This window comes from Mus caroli, unplaced genomic scaffold (genome assembly GCF_978045245.1).
Source record: "Mus caroli unplaced genomic scaffold, Mus_caroli_1 scaffold_5, whole genome shotgun sequence".
Classification (NCBI taxonomy): Eukaryota; Metazoa; Chordata; class Mammalia; order Rodentia; family Muridae; genus Mus; species Mus caroli.
This window is the reverse complement of record NW_028227260.1, coordinates 11455049-11472112: the sequence shown is the minus strand read 5'-3', so window position 1 is coordinate 11472112 and position 17064 is coordinate 11455049. Positions and strand designations below refer to the sequence as shown.

General features: G+C 47.1%; 1 protein-coding gene across 6 annotated transcripts in view; it reads left to right on the top strand.

Moving 5' to 3' along the window:
• Positions 1-12086, top strand: part of Phka2 (phosphorylase kinase regulatory subunit alpha 2) — an 83550-nt gene extending 71464 nt beyond the window's left edge. For 4 of the 6 annotated variants that reach the window (XM_021153153.3, XM_029473162.2, XM_029473161.2 and 1 more), the window contains 7 exons: positions 736-854; positions 2558-2587; positions 4072-4125; positions 6387-6557; positions 8584-8637; positions 9532-9732; positions 10305-12086. In XM_021153153.3, the coding sequence (XP_021008812.1) occupies positions 736-854; positions 2558-2587; positions 4072-4125; positions 6387-6557; positions 8584-8637; positions 9532-9732; positions 10305-10475 (800 nt within the window). In that variant the 3' untranslated portion in view covers positions 10476-12086. Of the gene's footprint in view, positions 1-735; positions 855-2557; positions 2588-4071; positions 4126-4670; positions 4761-6386; positions 6563-8583; positions 8638-9531; positions 9733-10304 lie in introns of those variants that run through there. The other 2 variants (XM_085837932.1, XM_085837931.1) reach the window with 2 other exon arrangements.
• Positions 12087-17064: the final 4978 nt, after the last annotated feature.

Here is a 17064-nt window from a genome sequence, read left to right as displayed (position 1 = left end):
CAGTTGGCTCATAGCCGTCAGCACCTCAGTTCAAAGCCCTTCAGTAGAGTATGTAGCAGTTTTGTCATTTCACCAGGGACCGTTGGCATTACAGAGCTTGGCAAGGTCACCGTAGATCCTACATATTAGTCAAGACGAATCCTTTAGAAAGTCACAAATAGAATTGGATATTACTCATTTAGAGACCCAATGTCATACAGTTATTAAACATGTGAGACAATATGTAATGCTGTAGAAAAACATGTACAAAGTGTTAAGTGCAGAAACAACTGATCATGCTTACATATGGACATGGCATGTGTATAATGGAGAGTTCCTCTTTGTACACATATTTGATGTTGATGTTGGAAAAACATGTATTTATGGAGGGAAAACTGGCAGAATAATGACTGAAATGTTGACAGATGTTACTTCTGGCTTCCTTAGGTGGTCTCAGTTTTCCACAGAGAAAATGTGTTTTGTATAAGTGTAAAAAAAATGGTTTTCAAAACCAATTCCATCAGCCAGCAGTTTTTGGCCACTCTGATCTGTACCTGCTGTTTAAGTAGTATCCACACTTTCACACCACCTTTCAGGTCTCCCGTGGTGAGCCTGTGCTACCTTCAGCACTGTAAGCCCAGGCCTGGCTGGGGCAGGGAAGAGAAGCAGATCTCAGAAACATGTTGCCCATGTTGCCTCTCTCAAGGCAGGTGCAGTAGATTCCCTAAAAGCACCACGCATGCATTTTCCTTGCAGTGCGCCCAATACACTCCTCCATGTCCAGCCCTGCTATCTCCATCCATGAGGTGGGTCATACTGGAGCCACCAAAACTGAGCGGAGTGGCATCACCAGACTGAGGAGTGAGATGAAACAGGTAAGAAGACCGTAGCATGGCAGCCACATGGGAGGGGTATAAATGGTTCTGCCAGGGCTCATCTCTGAAAAACAAGGACATGAAGCTTTGGCCTGCTCTCTGTAGAAGTCGTGGGATCTGAAGATAGCCCTCTAGCCCAGGTAGGTACCCCAAAGCCATTTGCATGCACTTACCAATATCTAGCCTTCATGTGATATTACATATACATATACATCCTGGAATACTCCCTTGTCCATATTTGTTGCTGTGTTATTTAAAAAGTAGAGTCCTGGGGCTTGAGGGATGAATCAGGAGTTCAAAGTCCTGGCTGCTTTTGGAGAAGACTTAAGTTCAGTTCCTAGCACCAGCATGACAGCTAGCTGTCTGTGACTCTAGGTCCAGGGGATCTGATGCCCTCCTCCGATCTCTGCAGGCACCAGGTACACAGGTGGTACACATATAACACATGTAGGCAAATATGCATATCATGAAATAAAAATAATTTGTTAAAGTAGAATAATGTCAGAAGAGAGAACCATTTCTCCATCAAATGTGTTCTTCGTTTGAAATAGCAAGGGGGATATGGAAATAGACTGGAATAATTATACCTGTATTTACCACCAGCCATAATTGTCTCTTCATTTTTCACCCTAATTTAATTCACAGTAGAAATCTTTTTTAGCTGACCATCATAGGTCTGCAGCTCAACACTTTTTCAGTCTTTATCTTTCTTTCTTTTTTTTTTTTTTTTTTTTTTGCACATTATTAGATATTTTCTTTATATACATTTCAGATTTCAAATGCTATCCCGGAAGTTCCCTATACCCTTCCCCCACCCTGCTCCCCTACCCACCCACTCCCTCTTATTGGCCCTGGCATTCCCCTGTACTGGGGCATATAAAGTTTGCAATACCAAGGGGCCTCTCTTTCCAATGATGGCCGACTAGGCCATCTTCTGATACATATGCAGCTAGAGACACGAGCTCTGGGGGTACTGGTTAGTTCATATTGTTGTTCCACCTATAGGGTTGCAGACCCCTTCAGCTTCATGGGTGCTTTCTTTAGCTCCTCCATTGGGGGCCCTGTGATCCATCCAATAGATGACTGTGAGCATCCACTTCTGTATTTGCCAGGCACTGACATAGCCTCATACGATAGATAGAGTCCCTTCATCAAAATCTTGCTGGCATATGCAATAGTGTCTGGATATTATCCTTAGTGAGGTAACCCAATCACAAAAGAAGTCATTAGATATGTACTCACTGATAAGTGGATATTAGCCCAGAAACATAGAACACCCAAGATACAATTTTCAAAACACAAGAAAATCAAGAAGAGGGAAGACTAATGGGTGGATACTTCATTCCTCTTTAGAATAGGGAACAAAATACCCATGAAAGGAGTTACAGAGACAAAGTTTGGAGCTAAGATGAAAGGATGGACCATCCAGAGACTACCCAACCCAGGGATCCATCCCATAATCAGCCACCAAACCTTTTCAGTCTTGATGCACCTAATACTGTGTTAGAACATGACCGTGACCTACACTGAGAAAATCCACTTATATCTTAGTCATGCTGCCTCACTTGCTTGGGTCTGTGAGGGGGAGTGGCCAGCCCCTGAGGTGGGATCAGCATGCTCTGGCTTATGGGAGTGTGATAGAAGCAATGGGGCATTCCTAACTTGAAAAGTGGGTTTTTACTTTCTGATGTTTTTCTTTTCAGATGAATAGGCGAGCTAGTGCTGATGAGCAGGTGAAGTGCCTTGCTTTCTTTGTCTGTCTCTCTGTTGGCTGTACACTCTTTCTGGCTGAAACACGGAAATTGGGGCTGCGAATACAGAGTTTGGATGTGGGTAGAATGGCACAGTAACTCAGGTAGCCCCAGAGCCAGAGAAGCGGATGAGAGGGTAGGAGAGAGGACCTTGCCCTTTGCCTTCCAGATAGGGTAGCCAGTTAGCTCATTTATTATAGGCTCTTAATGAAAAGAATTGCATTTATCAAACTCAGCTTTTGTAAGGATTCTTTGTGAAAGAGATGGTCCAGGCTCTGCCCCTATCACCACCTCTGTTCAAAAACAGGGGAATTTGGTTAGTGATGTCATCAGTAGAAAGAATAAGATGATGCTACCAGTTCTGCTCTCAGCCAAATCTGGGGAGATTGAAGCCTGGAAAAAAGTGTCAGGGCACACTGTACAAGACCTCATCATATGCTCCTTCCCTTGAGAAAAAAATGGGTGTGCTTTTAAGTTATACATTGTGTTTTCGATGGGGATCTCCATGCTGTGCCGGCTGTCCCCAGACTGCTGGGCTCCAGGCATCCTCATTCCTCAGCTTCTTGAGTAGCTGTGACTGCAGATGCACACTCCCATATCTGATTTTGGATTCATATGTCTAATGATATGTCTCTGTAACCAGGAAAGGGTAAACAGTGTGATGGATGGCACCTAATGCACAGTGTAGACCGTACAGAGACTCTCAGTTTTGCTCCTTCTAAGGAAGTGATTTTCCAAACATCTTCCTTTGTCAGCCACTCGGTGGCACCGTCCCTCTGGTTACCCACAGCTCAAAGGCTTGATCTTGGGTGAATATGGATGGCTGCTTCTATTTAATGCTGCCCTTGCCTGTGACAGCGATGATATGATTACATTCCTTTTCTGTTGTGTTTATATCCAGACCGCCAGTACCAGCTTTGTATTTGCCTACTCATGTCAAGAAAATGTTTTCTGGCCAAAATTTAATGGCTGTCAATGGTAGAACTTTCTACTCATGTTTGCAAGCATACTACAGACACAGACCAGTATGCACATTAAGGGTGCCATCTAGATTCTTAGATGAGGAAAGATGTATATGGCCGAAGGTCATCAGCCTGATCCACTGTGTATATTTAAGAATAGTCTATGGGATGCCTGTCGGATGGCAGACATTAGTAGCTGAAGTTAGGGTTCTTTTGATCTCTATAGATGTTTACAATATAGCATAAAATGGTCACTTGACATGCCTATGACTTTGGAACATGTGTCCTGCTTTGATTAGGCCTATTCTACAAAGGAAAAGGACCTGGCAACACTTGATCTTTAAGGCCAAGCTGGGCTGCCAGGGAGCAGTAGGTCTGCATCTGTCACTGCTACTCAACAAGAACCCCTCTAGGGCTTGTCTCATGCTGCTCTGGGTTCCTTCTCAACTATTTGTGCCTCTTGGGGTCACTGTGTGGGATTGAGTCTCTTCTTTTCTTTTGCAGTTCTTTCCTTTGGGCCAGACCATGTCCAACAGTTTGCATTCCATCAAGTCTGTGGTAAATTTGCTTTGGCATCTCACCCCTCCCTGCTGCCTCCTCCCTGACTGTAATTTTCAAGTTCTCTTCTGGCCTTACCCATGCTCCCACCTCAGCCATACTTGTTTGGGGGGTGGGGTGCATGCACACATGGACTCTTGGGCATGGAACCAAGGTCCTCACACATTCTAAGCAAACATTCCAGCCCTGAGCTTCACCACACCCCTCATCCCTGACTTGTAATGGTTTGAGTAAAGGTTAAGGCAGTGGTTCTCAACCTGTGTGTTGCAACCCCTTGGGGGTTCAATTGACTTTTTTCATGGGAGTCACCTACAACTATCTGCATATCAGATATTTATATTATGATCCCTAACAGGAGCAAAATTACACTTATGAAGTAACAATGAAAAATTTTATGGCTCACAACATGAGGAATTGTATGAAGTGGTCGGTTGAGTATTAGGAAGGTTGAGAACCACTGGGTTAAGGGTTTTCAATCAATGGTGGAGGTATTTTCCAACTAGATGTCCCTGAACTAAACTTGATTTTCTATCTCATGCTCTTAGATCTTGGCTTGTCAAACTCCTCAATACAGTGTGGATGAGGTGTACTTAGTTTATCAACTCTTAGGAGTTTCCAGAATCTTTAAAACCCTGGTTCTACCCCCTTCTTGTTTGTTTTGCAGTGCTGAAGATGGAACTCAGGGGTTTGAGCATGCTAAACAGACACTCCATCACTGGCCCCCATTCCCAGCCCAGATGCCTTTTTATTGAGTGTTGAGCTACTGCTCCTCCCACCCCAGGCTAACCACCACTTTTTACTCTCCTGTCCCAGCTGAGCATGTGGTCCTAGCTCAAGTGGAGGCCCAGGAAATGTTCTAATTGCAGAGGCGAGTCTGAATCTGCCTCCCAAAACCAGAAGGAGAAAATCAGCTGAGTCACTGATGAGTGTGGCTGTAATTACTTTTATTTGTAGCTAATTGTTGCCTTATTTAAATGGCAGTAATGAGCCCAGCAGAATAACCCAGCCTAACTGCCTTTTCAAAATAAGATTTGTTGAAGGCAAAATGAGTTCTTAGGGAAGCATCCCACCTCCCACCCTGCTAGTATGCTTAATATTTGGGTTTTATTTTTAAGCCTTTAAATTTGATGTTGCACATTGTGAAATGAAAGTGCCAAATAGTCCAACCCAAAACATATGTAAAGATGTGTGTTAGCATTGTCCCAACCTGAGGAATCTGTCCAGGGCAAGTCAGTGGGGTGTCCACATGTGATCTCTGCCCCTGAGTGCTCAACAGCCCTGCAGCACTTGTCTTGTGGAGAAGTCTAGCCTTCTATAAGGCACTGGAAAGGAGATAGCACCCTGGAACCATGTCAGCAAGTTCAAGCTGAAGGCTACCGTAGCCTAGCCTTAGAAGGAAACTCAGGACCAACAGCAAGACAGCAGAAATCAGTATTGAAAACCATAGGCAGAGAACCAAAAACCAATGACCCCCCACTGCTAAGAATGAATTTTTATTTGACCTTCTATCTTCGCTTCCTGATCCTTTCTTTTGCATTGTATATGTATGGCACTCGCTGTGGTATTTATCCTCTGGGTAGGTGATAGTCACTTCTCTGTAGAACTGCTGAAGTAAAGCAGGCCCTCCCGACATTAGCTCCTGGCCCAGGTTGTCCTTCCTACCCACCTCCCTTTCTCCGAGACCACTCCTCTAAGTACTCTCTGAGCTAACTTCCCTTAGATAGGCTTTCATGCCCTGCTAGTGATCTCTGAGGGAGTGGCCTTCAGGATGATAGCTGAGCAGTCATCACAAGCGACAGGGACTCTCAGGCTCAGGCATTTCTGTGTCTTCACCAAGTGAATGGCTGCAGACAGCTCCCCCAGGGAGGTGATGTCCCTATCATGTAGATCAACTGGGACAACAGGTGGTGCTAGCATAGGGCACAGGCAGCCTGAACCTGGGTACTGTCGTAGCCGCTCTTGAGCTTGGCTCCAACAGCCTAATGGCAAAGCCCACACTTGTACCTGTTTGGTCTCTGTCCTATGAGCTCAGGGTCCCCTGCTGTTATACTACTTCTTAGATCTTGGGAAGAATTAAGCTACCAAAAAAGCATGAAAAATTAAAGCCAGTATCAAGAGCTGACAAAGAGAAGTCAAGGACCCCTAAGCCCTTGGCTGTGTGACATGGAGATTCTGACGAATTTGCTTAGCTGGCCTTCAGAGTGGCCAGCCTTTCTCACAGGGCACCTGCTACTGAAGGCCATATGGTATCTGTTTTACAGAGGTCCAGCACCCCATCCTCCCCGACAGGCACATCATCTACAGACTCCGGAGGACACCACCTGGGCTGGGGAGAACAGCAGGGCCAGTGGCTGCGCCGGAGAAGGTTGGATGGGGCCATCAACAGGGTCCCCGTGGGATTCTACCAGAAAGTGTGGAAGATCCTTCAGAAGGTGAGGTGGGTGCTGAGGAGACATAGATTCTCGGGAAAATGAGCCCGACCCTGTCTACCTTCAGGAGCCACAGTGGCCCTGCCAAGTACCAGGCAGCAGATGGCTATAGAACATGTATCTCCAACCTTGAATGGCTCAGCCTAGAGCAAAGTCTCTCTGCCTTGGCACTGTGGCATCTAGGGCTAGGTGGCTCTACTGTCTTGTGCACTGTTGTATAGGAGGCAGTGTCTACCTACTGGTTGTCAGTAGCATCTCCTCTTCCAGATATGACACCAAAAATAACTTCAAACATTGCCAAATGACCCTGCAAGGCATGACAAAATAGCATTCCTGTTTGTGTGCAACCAACTTTGACATAGTTTAGGATCATAGAAAACTAAAGATAGACAAAACCAGAGAGGGCAGGGAAGAGTTTGAGCAAAAAGGCCACAGAGGACCTGCAGCATTAACTGGATCTGTATTGGCTAGCTACCAAGCTGACAGCTCCTCAAGCTGTCAGCGCGAGGCTGACAGACATGATACGTGAATCATTCAGGAACATGATGGAGCCCCTTCTACTTGATAAGTGTTCTGGGGTACAAAGAAACAAAATATTATAGCCTGGCCCCAGAATCCATGTGCTCTGAAGATACACACTCCCTCCTGCCCTGGAATAACTGTGTTTCTACGGCTGGAAGATAGAGACCCTAGGGCCCCCATCCCTTAACCAGCTGCCCACTGCTCCCATGGCAGTGGAATAGCACTGTGCTTCCCATCTGCCTAGGGACTGTTAACATTGCATTAGAGTTTGGAGTTTGAAACTGACAGGAAATGACACATCCATGGCCTGCAATGCACCACACACCTGAGTGCAGGAGGCCCTGTCTAAAACACCTGCTGCTAAAGTGGGGGCAGCGTGGGAAGGCAGGGCCACTTTGTTCTCAACACCCCACAATCCTGTCTTCCCCCACATTCCTACTCCAGAGTATTCACACCACTCCCAAGGCCCCCACCAGGGCTTGACCTGCCTCCCCCATGGAGGGACAGTGGGCCTCATTTAAAAGCTTTGCAAAGCAAGACAAATTTCTTTTTTTCTCTGAACCATTCCTTTTTAGCTCGTTTCACAGTAGGAGAGAACTGCAGTAATCCTGAATGAGAACATATTCCAGCTCCTTTGTGAAGCCACAGCCCGCTGTCTTCTTTCTGTAGCAGGTGCCCAGGGCCAGTCACAGGGCTTCAGGGCCTATGCTCTGTGAACCAAGGCCTTGCGCAAGACAGATGCCTGTAGAGGCCCCAGGTCCACGGTTCTAGACTTGCAAGGAGCTCTTGAACCAGGCAGCATGAAGGCAGGGCAGCTGCCAACTGGAGGGCAAAAGGTGGCCGATGAGAACAGGCCCAACTATTCCTCGAAACTCTCTTCAGTCTTTCTGGGGCTCCATACATTTCCGGCCAGGCTTCTGCTGGCCCAATACCAAGATGCTTTTATTATGAAAAAGCAGCATTTTATATTGCACCCTGTTGGTATTTATATACATGGGTGTGCGTGTGTGTGCATGTGCTCCAGCCTTTTGTGATTGGTGCTTATTATAGAAATCTCGAAAATAGACGGCTGCAAAGGCACAGGAGCGTTACTTCACCATGACAATCTCTCTTCATTATGGTACCAAAGGGGCTCTGGCAGGCACCAGGGTCCAGTTGCCAAGTGCAATGCAGAGCCTCTTGGGAGGTGGACGCAGCAGCTCCCTAGGACACTGTTCCTGCACCAATCTGAAAGATGCCTGCTGCTTTCCCTAGAATTGTTCCATCGAAAACACAGCCTGTGGGCAGTGAGAACAGCGCTCTAAAAATAACTCTGACAGTCTGGCATGTTCCAACCCTCGTGCAGATTTCCAGGGCAAGGAAAGTGTGTGTGTGTGTGTGTGTGTGTGTGTGTGTGTGTGTGTGTGTGTGTGTGTGAGAGAGAGAGAGAGAGAGAGAGAGAGAGAGAGCGAGAGAGCGAGCACACACTTGTGTTAGAATCTGACTGAAATGTCTGTTCTTCTTCTAGTGCCATGGCCTGTCCATCGATGGTTACGTCCTCCCATCCTCAACAACCCAAGAGGTAAAGTGAGAAGACCCAGAGAGCAGCCCAGCTTGGCCTCACCTCATGGCTTATTCTACATATGTCTTTTTGTTGATTTATTTTATGTATATGAGTATACTGTAGCTGTATAGATGGTTGTGAGCCTGCATGTGGTTGTTGGGAATTGAATTTTTAGGAACTCTGCTCACTCCAGTCAACTCTGCTTGCTCTGGTCCAAAGATTTATTTATTATTATACATAAGCACGCTGTAGCTGTCTTCAGACACCCCAGAAGAAGGCATCAGATCTCATTACAGATGGTTGTGAACCACCATGTGGTTGCTGGGAATTGAACTCAGGACCTTCGGAAGAGCAGTCAGTGCTCTTACCTGCTGAGCCATCATGCCAGCCTGGTACCATTCTTTATACCACAGGGAATTTCCCAGTACCCCAGAGCTCTTGTCTCTAGCTGCATTTGTATCAAAAGATGACCTAGTAGGCCATCACTGGAAAGAGAGGCCCATTGGACTTGCCAACTTTATATGCCCCAGTACAGGGGAATTCCAGGGCCAAGGGGTGGGCGTGGGTGGGTGGGGGACTGGGGGTGGGGGAGTGTATTGGGGACTTTTTGGATAGCATTGGAAATGTAATTGAGGAAATTACCTAATAAAAAAAAAGAAGAAGAAATAAGAAATGGCCCCTGCTCCCTAAAAGTCATAGTCAAAGACAGACAAAAAGAACTAGAACAAGCTCAGCTGGCCCTCAGGGAAAAGCAGTCATCCTTTGTTCCAGAGGGCTGCTGCTATAAAGTTAAGACAGTGTCCAGGAGGAAGGTAGCCTTTGAGCTGAGCTCCAAAGGTGCTAGGGCAGCATTGATGATAGGGCTCTGTCTGGCCCATCTTTCACACTGGCAACCTGCTGATCATTTGGTAGATGACCCCTTGTGAGATCAAGTTTGCTGTCCATGTGGAGTCAGTGCTCAACCGTGTGTCCCAGCCTGAGTATCGGCAGCTACTGGTAGAAGCCATCATGGTACTGACTCTGCTCTCAGATACCGAAATGGACAGTATCGGGGGCATCATCCATGTGGACCAGATAGTGCAGCTGGCCAATCAGCTGTTCCTGCAGGACCAGGTGGGTGTAATTGGGCCAAAGGCGGGGTAGTCGGTTTGGTTGCTAGTTCTCCCTGTACATGCTGGAGATTGTGTCTAATTGGAAGGCATATACTCAAACCAAGAAAATGTCATCACAGATGGTAAAAAAAAAAAAAAAAAAAAAAAGGAAAAAATGTCAACCATTTGGTTAGGAAATGGTGAAGTTGGCCACTTGGGAAATCTAACAACCTTTAAGGAAGCTGGTCTTTGTTGCTGTAGGTTTTATTGCAGACATTCCATACCTGGTTTTGGGTAAACTACTTACCCTGCACACAAAATTGAGTGGGGCAGAGAAGCTGTCATAAGAATCAGTACTGAGCAGCAAAAGGAGGCCTGTGAAAACACAGTATCCACAGTGGCCACTTTACCATGCATTCTGTGTCATTGTCATCATGTCACCTGCCTTGTGGCTCTGGGTTTCTGCCGTGAGGCCTAGCCTCCAGCTCCCAGCCCCACCTGTAACCCGGCTGACACCACTTCCAACATGCAGAGTCCTTTGTGGCGGAAAAAGGGAGATACCACTCATTTTTTTCCTGCTTTTTCTGGCTGCAGGTGTCATTTGGAACCACAGACATCCTGGAAAAAGACCAAGCCACAGGAATTTGCCACCTCTTTTATGACAGTGCTCCTAGTGGGGCTTATGGTACAATGACCTACCTAACAAAAGCCGTTGCTTCTCATTTGCAGGAACTGCTGCCCAGTTCAGGCTGCCAGATGCAGTAGGGCCTTACCCATAAACATGTCCACTCTCTGAATCTGTCATTTGTAGCCTCATTGGGAACGTTCTTCTGCCTTCCCCCTCGAGCCCCTGTTCTGTCACAAAAAGCACGTCCCACCAGAAAGCTTCGCAGGGAGAGATGACAGTACTCAGGCTGAAAGCAGGATGTGTTTAAGCCACAGCTAATGCTGATGAACCTGCTGCTCCCCTGAGAAGCACCCTGGGATCATTTTCTAGGTTCATTTCACTGGAACATTTGTCACAGCATCTGCTCTCATGGACTCCAAAAAGGAACTAGAAATTGGTCTCTTCTGAGTGCAGAGTGAACCGAGAAGCAGCTTAAATTGGCTCTCACCAAGAGTTACAGAAATAGGTTCAATGAACTAGTGACACATCTCGAAGGTGGAAAGATCCTTCCAGCAACAATAGCTAGGCAGGCAGACATCTTAACAGAATGAGGTCTGTCTGAACCAAGCTGTTTACCAAACCGAGTAAGTCTGTCTTTCTGGAATTTTTTCAGTGCCCCACTCTACTCTGGTCATGCAATTCTTCATTGCCCTAGTTAACTTTGGCTTCTAGTCTTCAGAGGAGCTTGTCCTGACTGTTTATACTTAAGGCTGTCTCCTCTCACCTTAAGAAAATCCCTTATCTTCCACAATCCAGAAAAGTATCTGGCTTTTCTGATAAGCAGACAAAGCCTTGTTTTAGGATTGTAACAGGTAGCCTGTGTCCCTGCTCCTCCTGAGAGCACTATACTACATGCTCAGAGCATGAGTCAGCATTTGCCATAGAAATGAGTGGTGTGTTCCTGCAAAAACAATGCTCCCTTCATTTTTACAGAAGCACTCACAGATGGGTATGGTCAGGGCACTGTGGCACTAAAGGCTCAGGCCTGACGAAGTCTGCTAAATCTTTCGCCATTGTCCTGGTGAATAGAATTGCTTCTTAAGTCTTGTCTTCCCCGTGTTAGGACAGAGATGGACAACTAAAATAATAGTTTCTGTGAATAATAAGCCCTGAAAGACGTCACTGGTGCCCAAGTATCATGCTCACATTTGGTTGTGATAGGTTGCAATTCGCAGTGGCTTTTCACCTCTGAAGTGGAAACAAGGCTGTTCCCTCAGCTTCTCCAAGTGTATGTGGAGATGAAAGGAGGATGGTGCTCGGAGGTGTCCGGAACTCTCAGAGTGCAGATGCAGCGCATGGTGCCTGAAGCAGAAGATGCCAGGGAGCCATGGGGGTCCTCGGCATTTATAGGCATTTTTTAAAAAATGTATTTATCTGTTTCTGTGTGTATATGTGTGTGTGTGTGTGTGTGTGTGTGTGTGTGTGCGCGCGCGCACCACCTGTGTAGGGGTCCCTGTGGAAGCCAGAAGGAAGTATCAGATCCCCCAGGAGCTGGAACTGTTGACAGTTTTAAGCCACCTTGACATGGATTCTGAGAACCAAACTCAGGTCCTCTGGAAGAGCAGCAAGCACTCATAACTGCTGAGCATCTCTCCTGCCCTCTTGTATCTTCATGACGTTTTCAACATAATCCAGGCTCAGAGGCCTGTAATTGGCTAACAGGCTCCTGGTAGAGAATTTTGAACATAACAGTAAAAAAGATACAGGCAGCCTGGCGTGGTGGCGCACACCTTTAATCCCAGCACTTGGGAGGCAGAGGCAGGGGGATCTCTGAGTTCGAGGCCAGCCTGGTCTACAAAGTGAGTTCCAGGACAGCCAGGGCTACACAAAGAAACCCTGTCTCATAAAACCAAAAAAAAAAAAAAAAAAGATAGAGGCATAAGAGTGCCCAGTGGTGCATGAGAGAAGTTCTAGAAGATCTAGAGTCCTTCGGACTAGGCCCAGGGCTGACTCCGAACACTCAGCCTGCCAGTGATGTGGCTGTGAAGTGAGAAGCAACAGCTGCTGGTTTGCGCTCAAGATGAGACTCTGGCCAAGGAGACGAGCCACAAAAAGCAATTCGCTGCAGCTTCCCAGCCGTTCTTTGAAATCTCTTTCAAATGAAGTCCTGAAATAGGACTGCATTTCCACAGGCAGCAAGCTGCCAGCTTCAAAGGAGGAGAGCAGGCTTCTGAGACTATCCCTTTAGCGAGCAGCCCAAGACAGGCAGATGTGGGAGAGGATGGCAACAAGCCTGCCCTTGCCCAGAGGTACTGGTGGGGAGAAGGCCTCACAAGCCCTGTGGCCTTGGTCTTGGTTGACTGTTCCCCAACTCCCAGGGGCATGGTCAGGAGGCTTTTCCCCATTTTCTCTCCCATACCTGGAAAGCCAGGGTTTTGGTTTTGGGGTTTGGGGTTTTAGTGTTTTTGTTTTTGTTTGTTTGGTTTTTTTTTTTTATTTTTTACCTTTGCAGGGGACTATAATGTGGTCTCAGAGGACAGACACATTAAATAGTTCTTTTAACATATTCAGCTGAAAGGCAGCAGGCTTCCCTATGGTCTGTCCTGTGGTTTTACCATTTTAAGTTTACCATCCTAGCACCGACACCAGTACTTGATGTTGGGCAAGCAAATTGACCTCTGTGTGCCTTAGTTTACCCATCTGCAAAGAAGAGAAAGAAGCCTCCTGACTGGTACAGAACCTTCCTTTGGCAGTAGGTAGGTGACCAGATATACCCTAGAGCAACACCAGACCATCTGAAACGAGGTAAAAATGTGCCAGGTTAGTCCACCAGTCTTCTCACAAATAGTGGTTGTCAGACCTCAGCTTCCCGGATAGAAAGAATGCAAATGTGTCTGCTGGAACAAAAGGAGAGCCCACCAATCAGGAGCAAAGAGAAATCCTTTGCCAGTTGATTGATGCCATTTATTTCTGGACAAGATGACAGGAGGCTTGGCCTCCCTTTCTATAAATTACAGTGGAGACATCTCTGTTCCTCTGTTCTATTGACTTGTGCACAAGTCTGCCAAGCCACCTTTGTCATTTTGCTTCCTTGTTGTCAAAGGGGACAACAGTGTTTCTCTCTCTCTCTCTCTCTCTCTCTCTCTCTCTCTCTCTCTCTCTCTCTCTCTCTCCCCCTCTCTCTCTCTCTGCCACTCTCTTTCAAGGTCACTTCAGCTTTTAAGTCCCTGCCATATGCTGTGTATAGCTCTGTACTTTGCAGGGTGGAAGAACATCATGTTCCCAGAATTCCTTCTGTTCCTATCATACATGGTCATTGATAGTTTGTCTGGGAAGAAAGAAAGCAGTTCTTGGCCCTTTCAGGGCCCTGTACCCTTCATCTGTCCATCAGAAAGTCACTTAGGAAAAGCTATATAACCTTGAGTCGCCCAGTAAATTACCAGAGGAATGAAAAGACCAGATATTAAGACTGATCTCCAATTTTATGCTGTGCCTGACTGGTGTTAGAGAAAATTCCATCAGAAAATTGTTTTTTTAAAGAGAGTATATGTGCATTTTTAAGGGACTATAATGCTTCTTAGAGGAACAGGAATCAATAGAAACTGAACTCTGAACTTGTGTGACTTTCCCCTCGCCTTATCTCAGTACATAGCTCTTCTGAAAAAATGAACAAACGAATCCAAAGGCATTTGCAGCATGCCTTCTATGCCCAGGCTTCACTAAGTAAGCACACAGGAGCTTGGGCATGCACAATGGCAGATAACAAGCAGCCTGCTCCTTTCTGAAGCTCTAGGAGGAAAGGATATTGACCAGGCTGCTGATCGAGAGTTCTTCATGCTGATGTGTTGACATTCACATCTCAGTTCTAAATCTGGTAGCTGCCGAAGCCTTCCACCTCCAGCTAGTGCAGGTGAGGTGCCAAGCTTTGCCAAGGACAGGCTTCAGGTTAACTAAGCTGTGTCTTCATTGAGCACAAGGGATAACTGATTTCATAGCTTCTTTTAAAGGGGAGGGCGGTGTGCAGAGGTACGCATCACACCTGTGCACACTTAGAGGCTAGAGGAAGACACTGGGTGTCCTGGTCTATCACCACCTCAGTCCCTTGAAGCAGAGTCTCACTGACTCTGGACTTAAGTGAGAAGCCAGCAGGCCTGTCTCTCCCATGTGCCCCAATTTGTGTGCATATGCATCCACATGCATAGATTGTGCCAGAGTTATGGACACGTGTGGCTACACATGACCTTTTATATGAGTTTTGGGGATTTAAACTCAGGTCCTCTTGCTTGCGTAGCAGTCACTCTTACCTGCTGGGCCCTAGCCTTACAACTCAGTTTTGAAGGTTCTTCCCCACAACCAACTCTGGATAGACTTGCCAAGGAGAAATATCAGTAATTGGCTCTAGACTCTCATTGTCATGTTACTTTTGACCAAATGTTGCAGTGCTTGTTTGCAAGTAAGTCAAATAAACTCTAGCTGGGTAAATATGGAAGATATTCCATGAAGAAGATTGGATAAGTCACACATCAGAACCAAGTCTCCAGATTGCTCCCAGCCTCACAGATGCCCCTGACGCAGGATACTGCCACTAAAGCCATTGCCTCTGCAATTCTGGAAACTTACTGTAGGGATTGCCACCTGTCACTAGCATGAACTGCAAACAGCCACAAGCTGCCAGTGCAAGGTCTTAGGCAGGAACGCAGTAACAGCTGGAGGAAGAGGCCATTAGCTGGGCATCTGCCTTCTCCAGTTGAGGTAGACTCAGTCTCACAGTGTATGGATAATGAATAGGGTTGAGAGCAACTGTCCTAAACAAATGTTATTCCAGCCAGGCATCTAGCTTTTGTTCCTTTGTCCAGAAAATAAAGAAGGGCCTGTTTTCTTCCTCTCCCAGGTGTCTGATCTGGACAACTTGGCCATCAAAGTCCTGTAGCAGGAGTAAAGGGAACACATAGGTCTCTCACCTCTGACTGGAGGCAGGACAGCTGTATGCTTGTTCTCTTTGGAAGTGCAGCTGCTGAGCCACAGTTGTCAGATCGCCACTGGTGTCCAGGGACAGCCCCACCCAGCCCCACCACACAGTCTTCAGCTTCCAAGGAGCTGTCATAAATCAGTCCAGCAAAGCCTGGGGGAGTTGCTGATGGGCCACAAATTCTACCTGACCACAAACCCAGGCCCATTAGGCTCTCTGGACCCTGAGTGACAGCCCATCTGGAACAAGATGCAAATGATTGTCACATCGTTCCTTTTAAGCCCCTAGCCAGCTGGGGGATTTAAAAATAAAGAATTGGAACAGAATCATGGTATAAGCCTCTCTCCTGACAGTGTGAATAATTTTCCCCAGCTGTCACCAGGACCTGCTCCTGCATTCTTGTGAGCATGGGAGGCCCTCCCCTAGGCTAGAGGGAGGCACAGGCATCTAGAGGAGGCTTTCCCCTCCCCCGGCTCCCTCTCCTTGTCCTCTGGAGAGGCAGGCAAGAACTCCCCTGCATTTCTTTCCTCATTAAGCACAAGCTGCTGAGCTCCATTGCAGGCAGGCTGAGAGGTTCAGAGAGGGCACTACATCAGGGGAGGAGCCCTGGGTGGCACTGAGTGGGCCCTGTGACCCAGAAGGTTTGGGCTCTTGGGGTCCGAATCGCTCCTTTTCCTGCCCAGGGCCTGGGTGGGACTCATGGAAGACTTGCTCGGCTGAGTGCACTTGGTAGGGGATTGCCACCAGCTGGCCATCAGCTTGGTATTGGCAGCATACATGTATGCTGGTGCCAGAATGGACAGGCTGGAGTTCAGAGGCCCTGTGTCTAGTAAAGATACAAACTAGTCATCAGTATGAGAGGGGTCATGGGAGTAGGGCTAAAGGGAGTCAGTGTTTGGGCACTCTGTCAGTGCAAACAATGCTAGAACTACATGGTGTGAGCCTGTGAAGAGCAGAAGAAACAGGCACGGAGCTGCAAGGCAGTCTGGTAGCTGCCAGCCTGAGGTTAAGATGCACAACCTACACCCTCTGTCACTCAATGACAGCATCCCACTCCTGGGCACAGACTAGGGCAATCATGTTTGCTCAGCAATGCCAGAGAACCACTGGCACTGCTAAGAAGAGCTTACATGGTATCGTGTATGCCACTTCCTCCAAACCCTCCCCCATGGAATGGGCACACAACTCCACGAAAGAGAAAGATTAGTAAGTCACCTGCAGCAAGATGGGACTCCAGAGCCTACAGATAGTCCAGCTGGGTGAGCTCAGGTCTGTCTGCTGTAGTGTAACCAAGGTCTGAAGAGCCAATCCCAACTCCTCTGTCCCCACCTCAGGAAATGAAGGAATTAGTAATTCTATGTGTTGGGTGGCACAAGCCACATGAGGATAAAGCAGAGGTGCAGGGACGAGGTTTGTGGTATGGGGCTGGAGAGGCTCTCTGCTGAGGCAAGTCTTGATCAAGCCTAAGATTAGTGAGGGCCTGAGCCAGGCAGTAGGTGGGAAAAGAGTGTTAGAGCCAACAACCAGTGTGAAGGTCCTGAGGCAGAAGCACACCTAAGATGCTCAAGGAAGCCAGGGGCATAGGAACATCTGCTTTGGATTTTGTCACAACTCGCTGGGAAATTTTGAGCAGAGACATGGCGTGACTTTCAAATGCTTCCCTGAGAGATTTACTTTAAGGAGAATCGGAGCAATGAGGCTAGCTAGAGACAGAAAGGACAAGAGGTCTGCTTTATACAACACTGGGAGGGATTATGTCCATAAGAAGGTAGGGAAGA